General features: G+C 43.8%; 1 protein-coding gene and 1 long non-coding RNA gene across 3 annotated transcripts; one reads left to right on the top strand and one right to left on the bottom strand.

Moving 5' to 3' along the window:
- Window positions 1-2,337: 2,337 nt before the first annotated feature.
- LOC125552698 (uncharacterized) lies at window positions 2,338-6,427 on the bottom strand. Of its 2 annotated transcripts, XR_015601578.1 has the most exons (4): window positions 6,091-6,426; window positions 4,705-4,848; window positions 3,500-4,592; window positions 2,338-2,656 (listed from the first exon to the last, which is right to left on the bottom strand). It is a non-coding gene; the product is annotated as an uncharacterized LOC125552698 (long non-coding RNA). The 2 variants fall into 2 exon arrangements; XR_007303736.2 differs by having other exon boundaries at window positions 4,705-6,427.
- Window positions 6,428-6,789: 362 nt separating this feature from the next.
- LOC125554167 (late embryogenesis abundant protein D-34-like) lies at window positions 6,790-8,173 on the top strand. Its single transcript, XM_048717763.2, has 2 exons — window positions 6,790-7,566; window positions 7,677-8,173. Exons 1-2 carry the CDS (start codon window positions 6,817-6,819, stop codon window positions 7,836-7,838), a joined length of 912 nt encoding a protein of 303 aa, XP_048573720.2. The 5' UTR covers window positions 6,790-6,816; the 3' UTR covers window positions 7,839-8,173.
- The last annotated feature ends 8,567 nt before the right edge of the window (window positions 8,174-16,740 follow it).

Below are 16,740 nucleotides of genomic sequence, written 5' to 3'. Positions count from 1 at the left end.
TTACAGTCCCCCATGTCACCTTACTGTATTTGCTCTTATGATTTCCCTTCTTACAAACAAATGAGATGATCGTTTTTTGAGAGACCATCGCCTCGAAAAACTAAAACTAAAACACCAAAGAATGGCAAGACCCTATAGAAGCGACACAACAAAATTAAAACGACCTAACGATCACCGCTCTATACTTGGCAATCTATGACCCGAAGATGACAAATGACGCGTTTGGTAGGCTGCATTAGGTCCAACCAGGCCCGCGCGGGATGAATTCAGCTCATTTGCTTGCGTGGACTGCATTTGTTTCCTGCCCACATGAACCTCAAAGCACCCATGGCCCTGGCTCTGGAGGAACGGCCTAATCGGCCGAATCGTCCACCAATGCCACACGGGCTCTGCGCGGCGGTGCTGCCAACGACGGGGGAGGGAAGGAGGGATGGTGGTGGCATTGCCTCGCAGCTAGGGTTTCACACCCGAGCTGCTCATTGCATAGTTGCGAGTTGTTCTTTTGCCCTCCGTAATGTAAATGTTAGAGATAACCATTGAATAACTTATATTTTAAAATAATCGTGTAACTTACTATTTTGACTTCTTCAGAAACTATGTTCTACCGTTTTTCTCTTTCCAAGGAAAACATAGTTGTTCTTGTTCCACACGCATACTTTGGTGGAATCCGTTCTGTACATCGAAAATTCCAAACGAACGGAGTTTTATGAAGGTTTACCGATTTCTTCACTAACTAATCTCCACCCGTGAATTTCAGGGGGTGTTGGCCCCGCACCTTGATTTCTTCCCAGTCAAATTATGCAGCTAAGCATCTTGTTAATTCTGTAATTATTTGTCCGTGTGGGTAGCATTGCTCTACGTACACTACTATCGTACACAACGCTACGTGGGCACTGGGCAGGAAACGAACAACGGAACAAGCGTCACCACGTGAACTAACTGGTAGTTAGATGGTTAAGAGGACAACAAGATGCTCACACTTTTTTGAATGTGTTTGAGGCCTTTTGACAATGTGCGTTTAGTGAAAGAAGATATTTCCGTCGACTACGAAGACGTATGTAACGACTTCATTAATCTTAAAATGATATGCCAGTCTCTTGAAGAGGCTCACAGGGATAAATGAGCATGCATGTGTTCATAACGGTGAGTGTATATACGTATGTATGAGGGTTTCTATATTGTACGGATGAATGTTAGGTGATACCATGACTTGTATGCTTCTATGATACCAATTTGAAAAGGTCAAATTTAAATCTATTTTTATGAATATTTACAACACACGTGTCTACAATCCCTAGAAATTTCAGGTGAAATTTTGAAGTACAAAAAGAGAAAAAAAACAAATTCAGCATAATAGTATCAATAAAGACAAATGCATGAATAATGTCAAAAACTGAGTGCAACTATTTGGCTCACGAGCTCATTTGCTCTCGCCATGAATATTAAATTCAAAACAAATACTAGAAAACTTAAAAAAAATGCATGGAAGATGCTTCGGTGCGCGAGGTCCGCTCCAAATTCCAGCTTACCTGTTTGTCTTTTTTGTTGAGAGCTACTTAGATGTTCAAATAAGCTGAAATATCAAAGCATCTTCCATAAAAAAAAGATTTTTCTGATTTTAGATTATTTTTTAATTTACTGTTCAGAGGATGCAGATGAGTCCGAACTCAAAATTGAATATTCGGTCAAAACCTAAACTATTTACATCCGTTTATATTTTTTTGTTTCTTTATGTGTACTTTGAACTTTGATCTGAATTTCTTAGGGCATGTATACATATGCCTTGTAAACATCCTCAATTTTTTTCGATTTTTTTTCAAAACATTCAAGTTTAACGTTTTAAGATCGGTACCATGAGAGCATATAAAAGATGGTATCACATGATATTTTTCATAGGGACTGTCTATTCTACATCCGGATGAAATCTAATTCGTTTTCAGCCAACTAAAGGATGACAGGTGTCATATGTCTTGTGTCCCTGTTCCTTTGTTCTTTCTGCCCCGCAAATTGCCTCTGTCCCGCAAATCACTTCTAAACAGGTCCATACACTAAACTATAAATGGGTACACGCTCTGAGCAATTCAAACCCGTACAGAAAGCAGCTAAAAGGGTTAAAATCTAACAAAAGGTGGACTAAGCTAACTACAGGAGGATGAAAAGGACCAAAACTGATGGCATCTAACCACAAGCCGAATTACAGAAAAATTATAGTTGCTGCTGCTGTGAATCAACTATACAAAGGCCCAAAATTACACTAATAATTGCAGTGTAAAAACCATGGAAACACACAGTAATTCCACTAAAAATGCCACTTGCAAATACAGAGCAAAAATCCACTAGAAGTACACCGTAAACCCACTAACATTTACAGTGTAAATTCCACTAACAATTACAGTGTAAATTTCACTGAAAATGCACAGTAATTACACTAAAAGTACACTGTAAATACCACTTAAAACACACAAAAGAATTACACTGCAATTCCATTGAGAAAGTGCTAAATTTACCCCAGAGAAGCGCCACCAGAGAGGGCGATTCCTCCATGATCAAGAGTTCTAGACACAAAAAGAAATCACAGGTAACCCCCCCCCCCCCCCCCCCCCCGGTCTCCTGTGCATTCATCACCTCCTGTCGTCTCTCTCCTGCCTGAACAAATCTGGAAGAAAGAACATACCTCTAGCTAGTGAATCATTACATAGGATAAGATAAGCACAAAATCTACACAGATCAAAAATAAGAACATAATCACACAAAAGCATGAAACAGGAGAAACCCTAGGAACAACTAGGATATGGTCGCATGAACTAGTTGTCTATGATCACAGGAAAACTGAAAACTACATGCCCAGATCATAGATTTCTGGATTTGCAGAAATAAACACACTACAGGGATCAAAACATGCTCAGGAAGCTAGCAATTCCATTTTGGGAAAACTAGTTAAAAACATAAAAGGGGGATGATTGCTCCAGTTGAGAGAAAATATGACTATTTTCACACCCTTTGGAAACTGAAAAACCAAACACTGTTAAGACACTTTAATCTACTTGTTTTAGACACTTTCTACCTGTTCTTAAATAGTTGTGATTGAAGGACTGAATTTAAGTAACTTTAGAAGCGTAAACTACTATGATCGGATGCTTGCTTACACTGAATATTGACATGCATTAACATGAGCACTAAAAATTGAAATTAACAGGAAAAAGGACAAACACAATCAGGCTAAAAACATTCACACTAGAAGGCACTCACACAAGTAGCAACAAACAAAAAGAATCTATAAAAATGATTACATATTTACAGTTCAGAACTAAAAGGGGAAATTTGTGACTGTTAGATCAAATTGCTGGGACCTTCTCTGCAAAATTACTCTGCACTTATTTACAGTTCAAAACTCAATACTTGTTTGCATTAATAGATAATTTACTCAAAATATTGAGTGCAGGTGCCTACAATCAAACCAAATGCAATGAAATCCAGCATCAAAGGACATGCGATGTACCTCAATGAAGATGAAGTTGATTTCCTTAACATATGGCTTTCTAGTAGCAGAAAACAATCCTGAAAACAAAAAAAGTTATCAAAAACATGCTTTCTTTAACTAGAGTCTTGACAAATAACAGAGTGGATCATACTCTTTTACTGAGCTACTTCAGGTGGTTCATACCGCTTTTAAACGGACCCGCACCAAGATGTTATTGGATCCACACCCCAACTCTTTTCAACCCACACAGGCAAAGCAGCGAGAAAGGAGAAAAAGAACCCAGGCAATACTTTCCCATCTCTAATCTACTAACCACACACAATTAAAATGAAAATGACAAAAACCACTAAAATTACACTATAAAATCAACTAAAATTACACTAAGATTTACACTTTAAATACCGCTGTAAATCCAGTTTGAATCCACTGTAAAATCTACTACACTAAGAAAAACACTGAAAATACGGTAGGAATTACAGTGTAAATCCAGTAGGAATTACAGTATAAATCTACCTAGAATTACACTGTAATTCTACCTAGATTTACAATGTAAAATCGACCTGGAATTACATTGTAAATATAGTAGGAATTACAGTGTAAATCCAGTAGGAATTACAGTGTAAATACCTAGATTTACACTGTAAAATCGACCTAGAATTATAGTGTAAATATAGTAGGAATTACAGTGTAAATCCACTTAGAATTTCACTGTAAATCTACCTAGAATTACATTGTAAGAATTGCAGTTTTGAACAAGCCAACAAAAATGAACACTAACCAACAGTAAGGAAGTGCTAAAATTACTGTGTAAACTACTTTGTAAATTAGTGTGTGAACCCGCTAAGAATTACTATGTAAGACCAATTAACATACAGTGTAATGCCACTGGGCATTACAGAGCAAAATCAATAAATAATTACACTACAACCCATCAGGGACTACAGTCAAAAAACTGGAAGAGGACATGACCGGAAATAAATCCACTTCATCATAGCAGCACATGCCCTGAGCGGGTACACACCCCATCTTTATCAGAGCCAGACTAGAAAAAAAACAGCTAAAAAGCATGGCCTAAGACTTTCTCGAAATCATGATCATCCATTTGACGTTCCTGCAATTAACAGATGAAACAAATGAATGAACTAGAAAACCGGAACAAATAAGCTACCAAACAAGAAATAAAAGAAAATAAAAGAAATAAAAAATCAAATTAGAAATATAACCTCCGAATCTTGAAAAGGATCATCCTCAGCAAAATCATTGGGGACAAAAGGATCCCCATCTGAATCATCACAATCTTGAACACAAGCAGCATAAGTGCCCTTACCAAAAGCCTTCATGAGTCTCCCCATACTTTAATCTATAACCTAAATATGTACAAACACAAAGAAAAGGACAAAATGTCTGAGATGAAATGGCAAAAGGGATAAAACATAACAAAAATATAAAGAAGAAATGCATTGATAGCATTTACAGTCTACATCTCTTTTATTTCACTACATAACCCACTAAGAATTACAGTGAAGAAATCCCATGCGAATTACAGTGGAAACCAACTGAGAATTACATTGTAAATACACTGTAATCACCCACTAAGAAAATACACTGAAATTCCGATGAAGATTACAGTGTACATCCGAATATAATTATAGTCTAAATCCTCAAGAAAATACACTGGAATCAGATGCATCACAAGAACATACAAACTAGCGGTGCATCACAAGAACAGTCACAATTCCTCTGCTACTCAATTAAAGTGTAAATTACACTGAATTTACACAGTAAAACCAGCTATGAATTACACTGTAAATTTGCTGACAAATACACTGTAAATCCAAAACGCAATTCCACAATAAAAATTCAAGTGAATTACACTGTAATTCCACTAGCGAATACAGTGCAAATCCATGGCAATTACACTGTAAATCAACTATCAAATTACACTGTACATCACTGACAAATACACTGTAATTCCACTAACAAATACAGTGCAACCCCACTGACAAAAATACACTGCAATTAGGACATATACACTATTATTCCACTAGCAAATACAGTGCAAATACACTGAAATTACATTGTAAAATAACCGGGGATTACACTAGAAATTGCTTTGGATTTACACTACAAATATACTACCTATCCACAAGAAAATTACACTGGAAATCCAGTACGGATTACAGTGAAAATCAATGAAAATCCAGTATGAATTACACTGAAAATCACTCTAAAAAACAATGGGGATTGCACTGTAAATCCAAAATAAAAATTACAGAGTAAACCACATACCCACTAAACAATATTAGTGAAGAGAAATGGTCTAGAGATTAAAGGCCAGGGAACAGAATACATCCGTTCGAATTGACTGAATACATCAGAGTACTACAACTAAGCAAGCTAGCCTCACATGAATAACTCGGACTCCAACATCCAATCAATTATAGATCAGCACATCGAACTGACACACATCCCAGCTACGGCAGCTACCACGCTTAGCAGAACAATCAAACGCATCCCAGAAACGGTGCAACCTAAACAAATCTACACGGAAAAAAGCTGCGAGGGATGGATACAATCATCAAATCTGACAGACAAAACCAACTCCCTACCTAACAGATCACAAGAACAACAAAAAGGGAGGAGGGGGGGGGCTGAATCCGACGAACAAAATCGCCAGCGACGGAAATGGGGACGGATCGGTGCGGGGCCGAGAGATGCCGCAGATCCCGCCGGCAGGAACAGAAGGGAGGCGGAGGAAGCGGGGCAGCACGAGGGAGAGCGCGGACGAGTCACCACCAAAACACTGGATCGAGCGGTGAGGCGGAGCTCCAAATCGCCATGGCTATCTCTCTCTCTCGCTCGACTCTGTTCGGGGTTGCGTGTTCGGCTCGGAGAAGGAGGGCGACAGTGTCAACCACACAGACACGCGGGTTGCGATGGAAAAAATAACGGGTCAACCACACGGGCCCGATAAGAGAAACGAGACAAATAACGGGTCACACATACGAATCTCCACGCACAGATCGCAGGGCACAGAAAACGGATGAAGGCGAATTGTTTTCATCCGCATGTAAATTAGCAGATCCGTTTTCATATATTGGACTACTAGTGTGTTAAGAAAAAACAAGCGCCACCGCTTTGCAGACCACGCGCGCGCCACTCCACGCTGCCTCCGCCGTCCAACCCTCCACCGCTTCCTCGCGCGCCACCTCACGGCAAAGCCGCGACGCGCCTCCCCTCCTTCGCCTCCACGTCTCCGCCCTCTCCCACACCTGTCTCCCTGTGAGCACCCACCCACGCCGCATATAACCACCATACCCACGCATGATCCATCCATGTCGATCGCAAGATTCAGCTGTACTACTCACCTAGCCACCCTACACACGCTCGGGGCAACGCGGCAGATAACCAGACGCCTTCTCGCCAAGATGAGCCAGGGGCAGCAGAGGAGGCCGTCGTCCGACCAAGCCCAGGCGGGCGGCGGCGGGCAGGGCCAGGGACAGGGAGGAGGCGCCGTCCGCTACGGCGACGTGTTCCCGGCCGTGACCGGCGGCCTCGCGCAGAAGCCCGTGGCGCCGCAGGACGCGGCCACGATGCAGTCAGCCGAGAACCTCGTGTTCGGGGAGACGATAAAGGGCGGCCCGGCGGCCACCATGCAGTCCGCGGCCATGCGCAACGAGCGCATGGGCGTGGTCGGCCACGACCAGGCCACGGACGCCACCGCCGAGCAGGGCGTCTCCGTCTCCGAGACCCGCGTCCCCGGCGGGCGCATCGTCACCGAGTTCGTCGCCGGACAGGCCGTGGGCCAGTACCTCGCGCCTGATGATGCCGCCGATGCAGGTGAAGCCGGTGGCGACGACACGAAGATAACTATTGGCGAGGCGCTGGAGGCGGCAGGTTACGCGGCGGGAGGCAGGCCGGTGGAGCGCAGCGACGCAGCGGCCATCCAGGCGGCCGAAGTGCGAGCCACCGGGCTGGACGTCAATATCCCTGGTGGCCTGGCCGCGCAGGCGCAGTCGGCCGCCGACGCCAACGTCTGGGCCGCGCGAGACGAGGAGAAGGCCAAGCTCGGCGACGTGCTCTCGGTATGTCTGTAGTATGTCCTGCACATCGACGCTACCAGTACACATATGCTTGAATCCTTTGATGTTACTGACTGCGATGGTCACCTGGTGGTCGACCTGCGTGCACGCAGAATGCAACGGCGAAGCTGGTTGCGGACAAGGAGGTGGAGGCCGCCGACGCGGCGAGGGTGGCCTCGGCGGAGACCCGAAACAAGGACGACAAGACGGTGAGGCCGGGAGGGATAGCAGCGTCCGTGGCTGCGGCGGCGCGGCTCAACAAGCAGGGCGCATAGGCAGGCCTCTGCCGTGCGCGTACGTACGCGGCGTGTGCCAGTGGTTTGCGGGTGCAGGCCGCCGGCTGCTTGAGTTTAGCGTGCCCTTTTGCATGAAGTGGCACTCTCCTTCGTACCAGCGTCTGGTTCTCGTGCTTCTAGCTTTACCCGCTTCTTAGTTTCAGTAGTTCTAGTGCTTTTAGCTTAGTTGAAGTGTTTCTTGTGCTTCTAGCTTGGTTGAAGTCAAGTCTTCTCAAGCTTTTTGTAAAAATGTATAATAATTCCACTGCTATCTCAAGTCTTAAACTTCTTGTAATAATGTTATTTCACCAAATCGGAGGAGTACCTTTTCTTTATTTCCCTTCTTTGCTCGAGAACAAAAAAGTGCAAATTTTCATTTCCTTATTTCCTTGAGAACAAAAAAGAGGGATGGCAGGAGGTGTTGCCCCGGCGTGGTCCGCGTCGCCCGACGTTGCTAGCCCCTGCAATGGCTCCCCGTCCAATCTCTGCTTGGCTGCACGGTAGATGTTGCAGATGCTTCGCTCCTGGGCATCATGCGGCCAATTGTAGAGATCAGCTTCGGTGCTCCCGTTGCTTGGAGAATGGTTATCGTGCGTGTGGATGCCGCAATCCTTGGCGTCCTTAAGTTCTTTGGCATGCCTTGCCATGTCGTCATTTCTTAGTTCCATGTGTCATCCTGCTCTAGCTTCATGTGGATGCCGCAATCCTTGGCGTCCTCTAAGTTCTTTGGCATGCCTTGCCATATCGCTCTATGCGCCATCCTGCTCTAGCTTCATGTAAAGGTATGCGCCATCCTGCTCTAGCTTCATGTAAAGGTGCAGTGAAATTCGTGCTCCCCTTCAAGGTCTTGAGCATCTGTCGTCTCTGCTACTGTTGGCTTAGCAATCTCATCCGATATGATGTTGCGGTCCTCTCTGGCCAGGACCGATTAGACAACATTGTTGCAAAGTTGTCTGACACGAGTACAGAGCTTTCTCGAGCGGGCGGAGGCTGCTCTTAGCAGGCTCTTCCTTGCACCGGCTAGGTCGCAGACCACTCTGATGTCATGCCCTCCTGGTGTGGAAGATGTTGGCTCTATAAAGGAAGGGAGGCAAGAGTTATATGGATGTTTATCCCCTCGTGTTGGGAACGGTTCATCGTCACTCTCAGTCGAGTCCATTGTCGTGCTTGAAGCTCTGGTGTTACAGGTCATGCCCAAGCTATGAGAGCTATGTCTTAGCCTTAGTTCGCCTATCTCTGTAGAGCATTTGGAGGTGGTCTCATCGGCGGCCTCATGTGAGAAGTATGTGTTGCCAAAGTCATGTGAGCAACTGAAGGTGTCTAAGTCCATCGTGTTGGCGGTTCCTGTGATTGATGAGGTTGCTATTGGGAAACGTAGTAATTTCAACAGTTTTCTTACGCACACACAAGATCATGGTGATGCATAGCAACGAGAGGGGAGAGTGTTGTCTACGTACCCTCGTAGACCGAAAGCGGAAGCTTTAGCATAATGCGGTTGATGTAGTCGTACATCTTTACGATTCGACCGATCCAAGTACCGAACGCACGTCATCTCCGAGTTCAACACACGTTCAGCTCGATGACGTCCCGCGAACTCCGATCCAGCAGAGCTTCACGGGAGAGTTCCGTCAGCACGACGGCGTGGTGACGGTGATGATGTTGCTACCAACGCAGGCCTTCGCCTAAGCACCGCTACGATATGACCGAGATGAAATATGATGGAGGAGGGCACCGCACACGGCTGGGAGAGATCAACTAATCAACTTGTGTGTCTAGAGGTGCCCTCCTGCCCCTGTATATAAAGGAGCAAGGGGGGAGACCGGCCGGCCCTCTATGGGCGCGTCAGGAGGAGAACTCCTACTCCTCCTAGTAGGAGTAGGACTCCCCTTTCCTACTCCTACTAGGAGGAGGAAAGGAAGGAGGAGAAGGAGGAAAAGAAGGAAAGGAGGGCCGGCCCCCTAGTCCAATTCGGTTTGGGCTAGGGGAGGCCGCGCGCCCTGCCTCCTCTCTTCCACTACTTGACCCATGAGACCCATTACTTCTTCTTCGTATTCCCGTAACTCCTCGGTACCCCCGAAAATACCCGAATCACTCGGAACCTTTCCGATGTCCGAATATAGTCGTCCAATATATCGATCTTTACGTCTCGACCATTTCAAGACTCCTCGTCATGTCCCCGATCTCATCCGGGATTCCGAACTACCTTAGGTACATCAAATCACATAAACTCATAATACAATCGTCACCGAAACTTTAAGCGTGCGGACCCTACGGGTTCGAGAACTATGTAGACATGACCGAGACATGTCTCCGGTCAATAACCAATAGCGTAACCTGGATGCTCATATTGGCTCCCACATATTCTACGAAGATCTTTATCGGTCAGACCGCATAACAACATACATTGTTCCCTTTGTCATCGGTATGTTACTTGCCCGAGATTCGATTGTTGGTATCTCAATACCTAGTTCAATCTCGTTACCGGCAAGTCTCTTTACTCTTTCCGTAATACATCATCCCGCAACTAACTTATTAGTTGTAATGCTTACAAGGCTTAAGTGATGTGCATTACCGAGAGGGCCCAGAGATACCTCTCCGACAATCGGAGTGACAAATCCTAATCTTGAAATACGCCAACCCAACAAGTACCTTCGGAGACACCTGTAGAGCACCTTTATAATCACCCAGTTATGTTGTGACGTTTGGTAGCACACAAAGTGTTCCTTCGGTAAACGGGGGTTGCATAATCTCATAGTCATAGGAACATGTATAAGTTATGAAGAAAGCAATAACAACAAACTAAACGATCAAGTGCTAAGCTAATGGAATGGGTCAAGTCAATCACATCATTCTCCTAATGATGTGATCCCGTGAATCAAATGACAACTCATGTCTATGGCTAGGAAACATAACCATCTTCAATTAACGAGCTAGTCAAGTAGAGGCATACTAGTGACACTTTGTCTGTCTATGTATTCACACATGTATTATGTTTCTGGTTAATACAATTCTAGCATGAATAATAAACATTTATCATGATATAAGGAAATAAATAATAACTTTATTATTGCCTCTAGGGCATATTTCCTTCAGTCTCCCACTTGCACTAGAGTCAATAATCTAGATTACACAATAATGATTCTAACACCCATGGAGCCTTGGTACTGATCATGTTTTTCTCGTAGAAGAGGCTTAGTCAGCGGGTCTGCAACATTCAGATCCGTATGTATCTTGCAAATTTCTATGTCTTCCACTTGGACTAAATCCCGAATGAAATTGAAGCATCTTTTGATGTGCTTGCTTCTCTTGTGAAATCTGGATTCCTTCGCCAAGGCAATTGCACCAGTATTGTCACAAAAGATTTTCATTGGACCCGATGCACTAGGTATGACACCTAAATCGGATATGAACTCCTTCATCCAGACTCCTTCATTTGCTGCTTCCGAAGCAGCTATGTACTCCGCTTCACATGTAGATCCCGCCACGACGCTTTGTTTAGAACTGCACCAACTGACAGCTCCACCGTTCAATATAAACACGTATCCTGTTTGCGATTTAGAATCGTCCGGATCAGTGTCAAAGCTTGCATCAACGTAACCATTTACGATGAGCTCTTTGTCACCTCCATATATGAGAAACATATCCTTAGTCCTTTTCAGGTACTTCAGGATGTTCTTGACCGTTGTCCAGTGATCCACTCCAGGATTACTTTGGTACCTCCCTGCTAGACTTATAGAAAGGCACACATCAGGTCTGGTACACAACATTGCATACATGATAGAGCCTATGGCAGAAGCATAGGGAACATCTTTCATTTTCTCTCTATCTTCTGCGGTGGTCGGACATTGAGTCTTACTCAACTTCACACCTTGTAACACAGGCAAGAATCCTTTCTTTGTCTGATCCATTTTAAACTTCTTCAAAACTTTGTCAAGGTATGTGCTTTGTGAAAGTCCAATTAAGCGTCTTGATCTATCTCTATAGATTTTAATGCCCAATATGTAAGCAGCTTCACCGAGGTTTTTCATTTAAAAACTCTTATTCAAATATTCCTTTATGCTATCCAGAAATTCTATATCATTTCCAATCAATAATATGCCATCCACATATAATATCAGAAATGTTACAGAGCTCCCACTCACTTTCTTGTAAATACAGGCTTCTCCAAAAGTCTGTACAAAACCAAATGCTTTGATCACATTATCAAAGCGTTTATTCCAACTCCGAGAGGCTTGCACCAGTCCATAAATGGATCGCTGGAGCTTGCACACTTTGTTAGCTCTCTTTGGATCGATAAAACCTTCTGGCTGCATCATATACAACTCTTCTTCCAGAAATCCATCCAGGAATGCAGTTTTAACATCCATTTGCCAAATTTCATAATTATAAAATGCGGCAATTGCTAACATGATTCGGATAGACTTAAGCATCGCTACGGGTGAGAAGGTCTCATCGTAGTCAATCCCTTGAACTTGTCGAAAATCTTTTGCAACAAGTCGAGCTTTGTAGACAGTAACATTTACGTCAGCGTCAGTCTTCTTCTTGAAGATCCATTTATTCTCAATTGCTTGCCGATCAACGGGCAAGTCAACCAAAGTCCACACTTTGTTCTCATACATGGATCCCATCTCAGATTTCATGGCTTCTAGCCATTTTGCGGAATCTGGGCTCACCATCGCTTCTTCATAGTTTGTAGGTTCATCATGATCTAGTAGCATGACTTCCAGAACAGGATTACCGTACCACTCTGGTGCGGATCTTATTCTGGTTGATCTACGAGGTTCGGTAGTAACTTGATCTGAAGTTTCATGATCATTATCATTAGCTTCCTCACTAATTGGTGTAGGTGTCACAGAAACCGGTTTCTGTGATATACTACTTTCCAATAAGGGAGCAGGTACAATTACCTCATCAAGTTCTACTTTCTTCCCACTCACTTCTTTCGAGAGAAACTCCTTCTCTAGAAAGGATCCATTCTTAGCAACGAAAGTCTTACCTTCAGATCTATGATAGAAGGTGTACCCAACAGTTTCCTTTGGGTATCCTATGAAGACACATTTCTCCGATTTGGGTTCGAGCTTATCAGGTTGAAGCTTTTTCACATAAGCATCGCAGCCCTAAACTTTCAGAAACGACAACTTTGGTTTCTTGCCAAACCACAGTTCATAAGGCGTCGTCTCAACGGATTTCGATGGTGCCCTATTTAACGTGAATGCAGCCGTCTCTAAAGCATAACCCTAAAACGATAGCGGTAAATCTGTAAGAGACATCATAGATCGCACCATATCTAGTAAAGTACGATTACGACGTTCGGACACACCATTACGCTGTGGTGTTCCGGTTGGCGTGAGTTGCGAAACTATTCCGCATTGTTTCAAATGTAGACCAAACTCGTAACTCAAATATTCTACTCCACGATCAGATCGTAGAAACTTTATTTTCTTGTTACGATGATTTTCAACTTCACTCTGAAATTCTTTGAACTTTTCAAATGTTTCAGACTTATGTTTCATTAAGTAGATATCCCCATATCTGCTTAAATCATTTGTGAAGGTGAGAAAATAACGATATCCGCCACGAGCCTCAATATTCATCGAACCATATACATCTGTATGTATGATTTCCAACAAATCCGTTGCTCTCTTCATAGTACCGGAGAACGGTGTTTTGGTCATCTTGCCCAAGAGGCACGGTTCGCAAGTACCAAGTGATTCATAATCAAGTGATTCCAAAAATCCATCAGTATGGAGTTTCTTCATGCGCTTTACACCGATATGACCTAGACGGCAGTGCCACAAATAAGTTGCACTATCATTATCAACTCTGCATCTTTTGGTTTTAACATTATGAATATGTGTATCACTACTATTGAGATTCATCAAAAATAGACCACTCTTCAAGGGTGCATGACCATAAAAGATATTACTCATATAAATAGAACAATCATTATTCTCTGATTTAAATGAATAATCGTCTCGCATCAAACAAGATTCAGATATAATATTCATGCTCAACGCTGGCACCAAATAACAACTATTTAGGTCTAAAACTAATCCCGAAGATAGATGTAGAGGTAGCGTGTCGACCGCGATCACATCGACTTTGGAACCATTTCCCACGCGCATCGTCACCTTGTCCTTTGCCAGTGTTTGCTTAATCCGTAGTCCCTGTTTCGAGTTGCAAATGTTAGCAACAGAACTAGTATCAAATACCCAGGTGCTACTGTGAGCTCTAGTAAGGTACACATCAATAACATGTATATCACATATACCTTTGTTCACCTTGCCATCCTTCTTATCCGCCAAATACTTGGGGCAGTTCTGCTTCTAGTGTCCAGTCTTCTTGCAGTAGAAGCACTCAGTTTCAGGCTTAGGTCCAGATTTGGGTTTCTTCTCCTGAGCAGTAACTTGCTTATTGTTCTTCTTAAAGTTCCCCTTCTTCTTCCCTTTGCCCTTTTTCTTGAAACTGGCGGTCTTGTTGACCATCGACACTTGATGCTCCTTCTTGATTTCTACTTCTGCAGCCTTTAGCATTGCGAAGAGCTCGGGAATTGTCTTATCCATCCCTTGCATGTTATAGTTCATCACGAAACTCTTGTAGCTTGGTGGCAGTGATTGAAGAACTCTGTCAATGACACTATCAACAGGAAGATTAACTCCCATTTGAGTCAACTGATTATGATACCCAGACATTTTGAGTATATGTTCACTGACAGAACTATTCTCCTCCATCTTGCAGCTATAGAATTTATTGGAGACTTCATATCTCTCAATCCGGGCATTTGCTTGAAATATTAACTTCAACTCCTGGAACATCTCATATGCTCCATGACGTTCAAAACGTCGTTGAAGTCCCGCTTCTAAGCCGTAAAGCATGGCACACTGAACTATCGAGTAGTCATCAGCTTTGCTCTGCCAGACATTCATAACATCTGGTGTTGCTTCAGCAGCAGGCCTGGCACCTAGCGGTGCTTTCAGGACGTAATTCTTCTGTGCAGCAATGAGGATAATCCTCAAGTTACGAACCCAGTCCGTGTAATTGCTATCATCATCTTTCAACTTTGCTTTCTCAAGGAACGCATTAAAATTCAACGGAACAACAGCACGGGCCATCTATCTACAATCAAACATAGACAAGCAAGATACTATTAGGTACTAAGTTCATGATAAATTTAAGTTCAATTAATCATATTACTTAAGAACTCCCACTTAGAAAGACATCCCTCTAATCTTCTAAGTGATCACGTGATCCAAATCAACTAAACCATAACCGATCATCACGTGAAATGGAGTAGCTTTCAATGGTGAACATCAATATGTTGATCATATCTACTATATGATTCATGCTCGACCTTTCGGTCTTAGTGTTTCGAGGCCATATCTGCATATGCTAGGCTCGTCAAGTTTAACCTGAGTATTCCGCGTGTGCAAAACTGGCTTGCCCCCGTTGTACATGGACGTAGAGCTTATCACACCCGATCATCACGTGGTGTTTGGGCATGACGAACTTTGGCAACAGTGCATACTCAGGGAGAACACTTTTATCTTGAAATTTAGTGAGAGATCATCTTATAATGCTACCATCAATCAAAGCAAGATAAGATGCATAAAAAATAAACATCACATGCAATCAATATAAGTGATATGATATGGCCATCATCATCTTGTGCTTGTGATCTCCATCTTCGAAGCACCGTCATGATCACCATCGTCACCTGCGCGACACCTTGATCATCATCGTAGCATCGTTGTCATCTCGCCAATCTTATGCTTCCACGACTATCGCTACCGCTTAGTGATAAAGTAAAGCATTACAGCGCAATTGCATTGCATACAATAAGGCGACAACCATTTGGCTCCTGCCAGTTGCCCATAACTCGGTTACAAAATATGATCATCTCATACAATAAAATTTAGCATCATGTCTTGACCATATCACATCACCACATGCCCTGCAAAAACAAGTTAGATGTCCTCTACTTTGTTGTTGCAAGTTTTACGTGACTGCTACAGGCTTAGCAAGAACCGTTCTTACCCACGCATCAAAACCACAACAATAGTTTGTCAAGTTGGTGCTGTTTTAACCTTCGCAAGGACCGAGCGTAGCCACACTTGGTTCAACTAAAGTTGGAGAAACTGACACCCGCCAGCCACCTGTGTGCAAAGCACGTCAGTAGAACCAGTCTCGCGTAAGCGTACGCGTAATGTCGGTCCGGGCCGCTTCATCCAACAATACCGCCGAACCAAAGTATGACATGCTGGTAAGCAGTATGACTTATATCGCCCACAACTCACTTGTGTTCTACTTGTGCACAACATCAACGCATAAAACCTATGCTCGGATGCCACTGTTGGGAAATGTAGTAATTTCAACAGTTTTCTTACGCACACGCAAGATCATGGTGATGCATAGCAACGAGAGGGGAGAGTGTTGTCCACGTACCCTCGTAGACCGAAAGCGGAAGCGTTAGCACAACGCGGTTGATGTAGTCATACGTCTTCACAATTCGACCGATCCAAGTACCAAACGCATGGCACCTCCGAGTTCAGCACACGTTCAGCTCGATGACGTCCCGCGAACTCCGATCCAGCAGAGCTTCACGGGAGAGTTCCGTCAGCACGACGGCGTGGTGACGGTGATGATGTTGCTACCGACGCAGGGCTTCGCCTAAGCACCGCTACGATATGACCGAGGTGGAATATGGTGGAGGGGGGCACCGCACACGGCTGGGAGAGATCAACTGATCAACTTGTGTGTCTAGAGGTGCCCCCTGCCCCTGTATATAAAGGAGAAAGGGGGGAGGCCGGCCGGCCCTCTATGGGCGTGCCAGGAGGAGGAGGAGTCCTCCTCCTAGTAGGAGTAGGACTCCCCTTTCCTACTCCTACTAGGAGGAGGAAAGGAA

This window comes from Triticum urartu, chromosome 4A (assembly GCF_056163025.1).
Source record: "Triticum urartu cultivar PI428250 chromosome 4A, HENAU_Tu73, whole genome shotgun sequence".
In the NCBI taxonomy this organism is placed as follows: Eukaryota; Viridiplantae; Streptophyta; class Magnoliopsida; order Poales; family Poaceae; genus Triticum; species Triticum urartu.
This window is presented reverse-complemented; position numbering and strand designations above follow the sequence as displayed.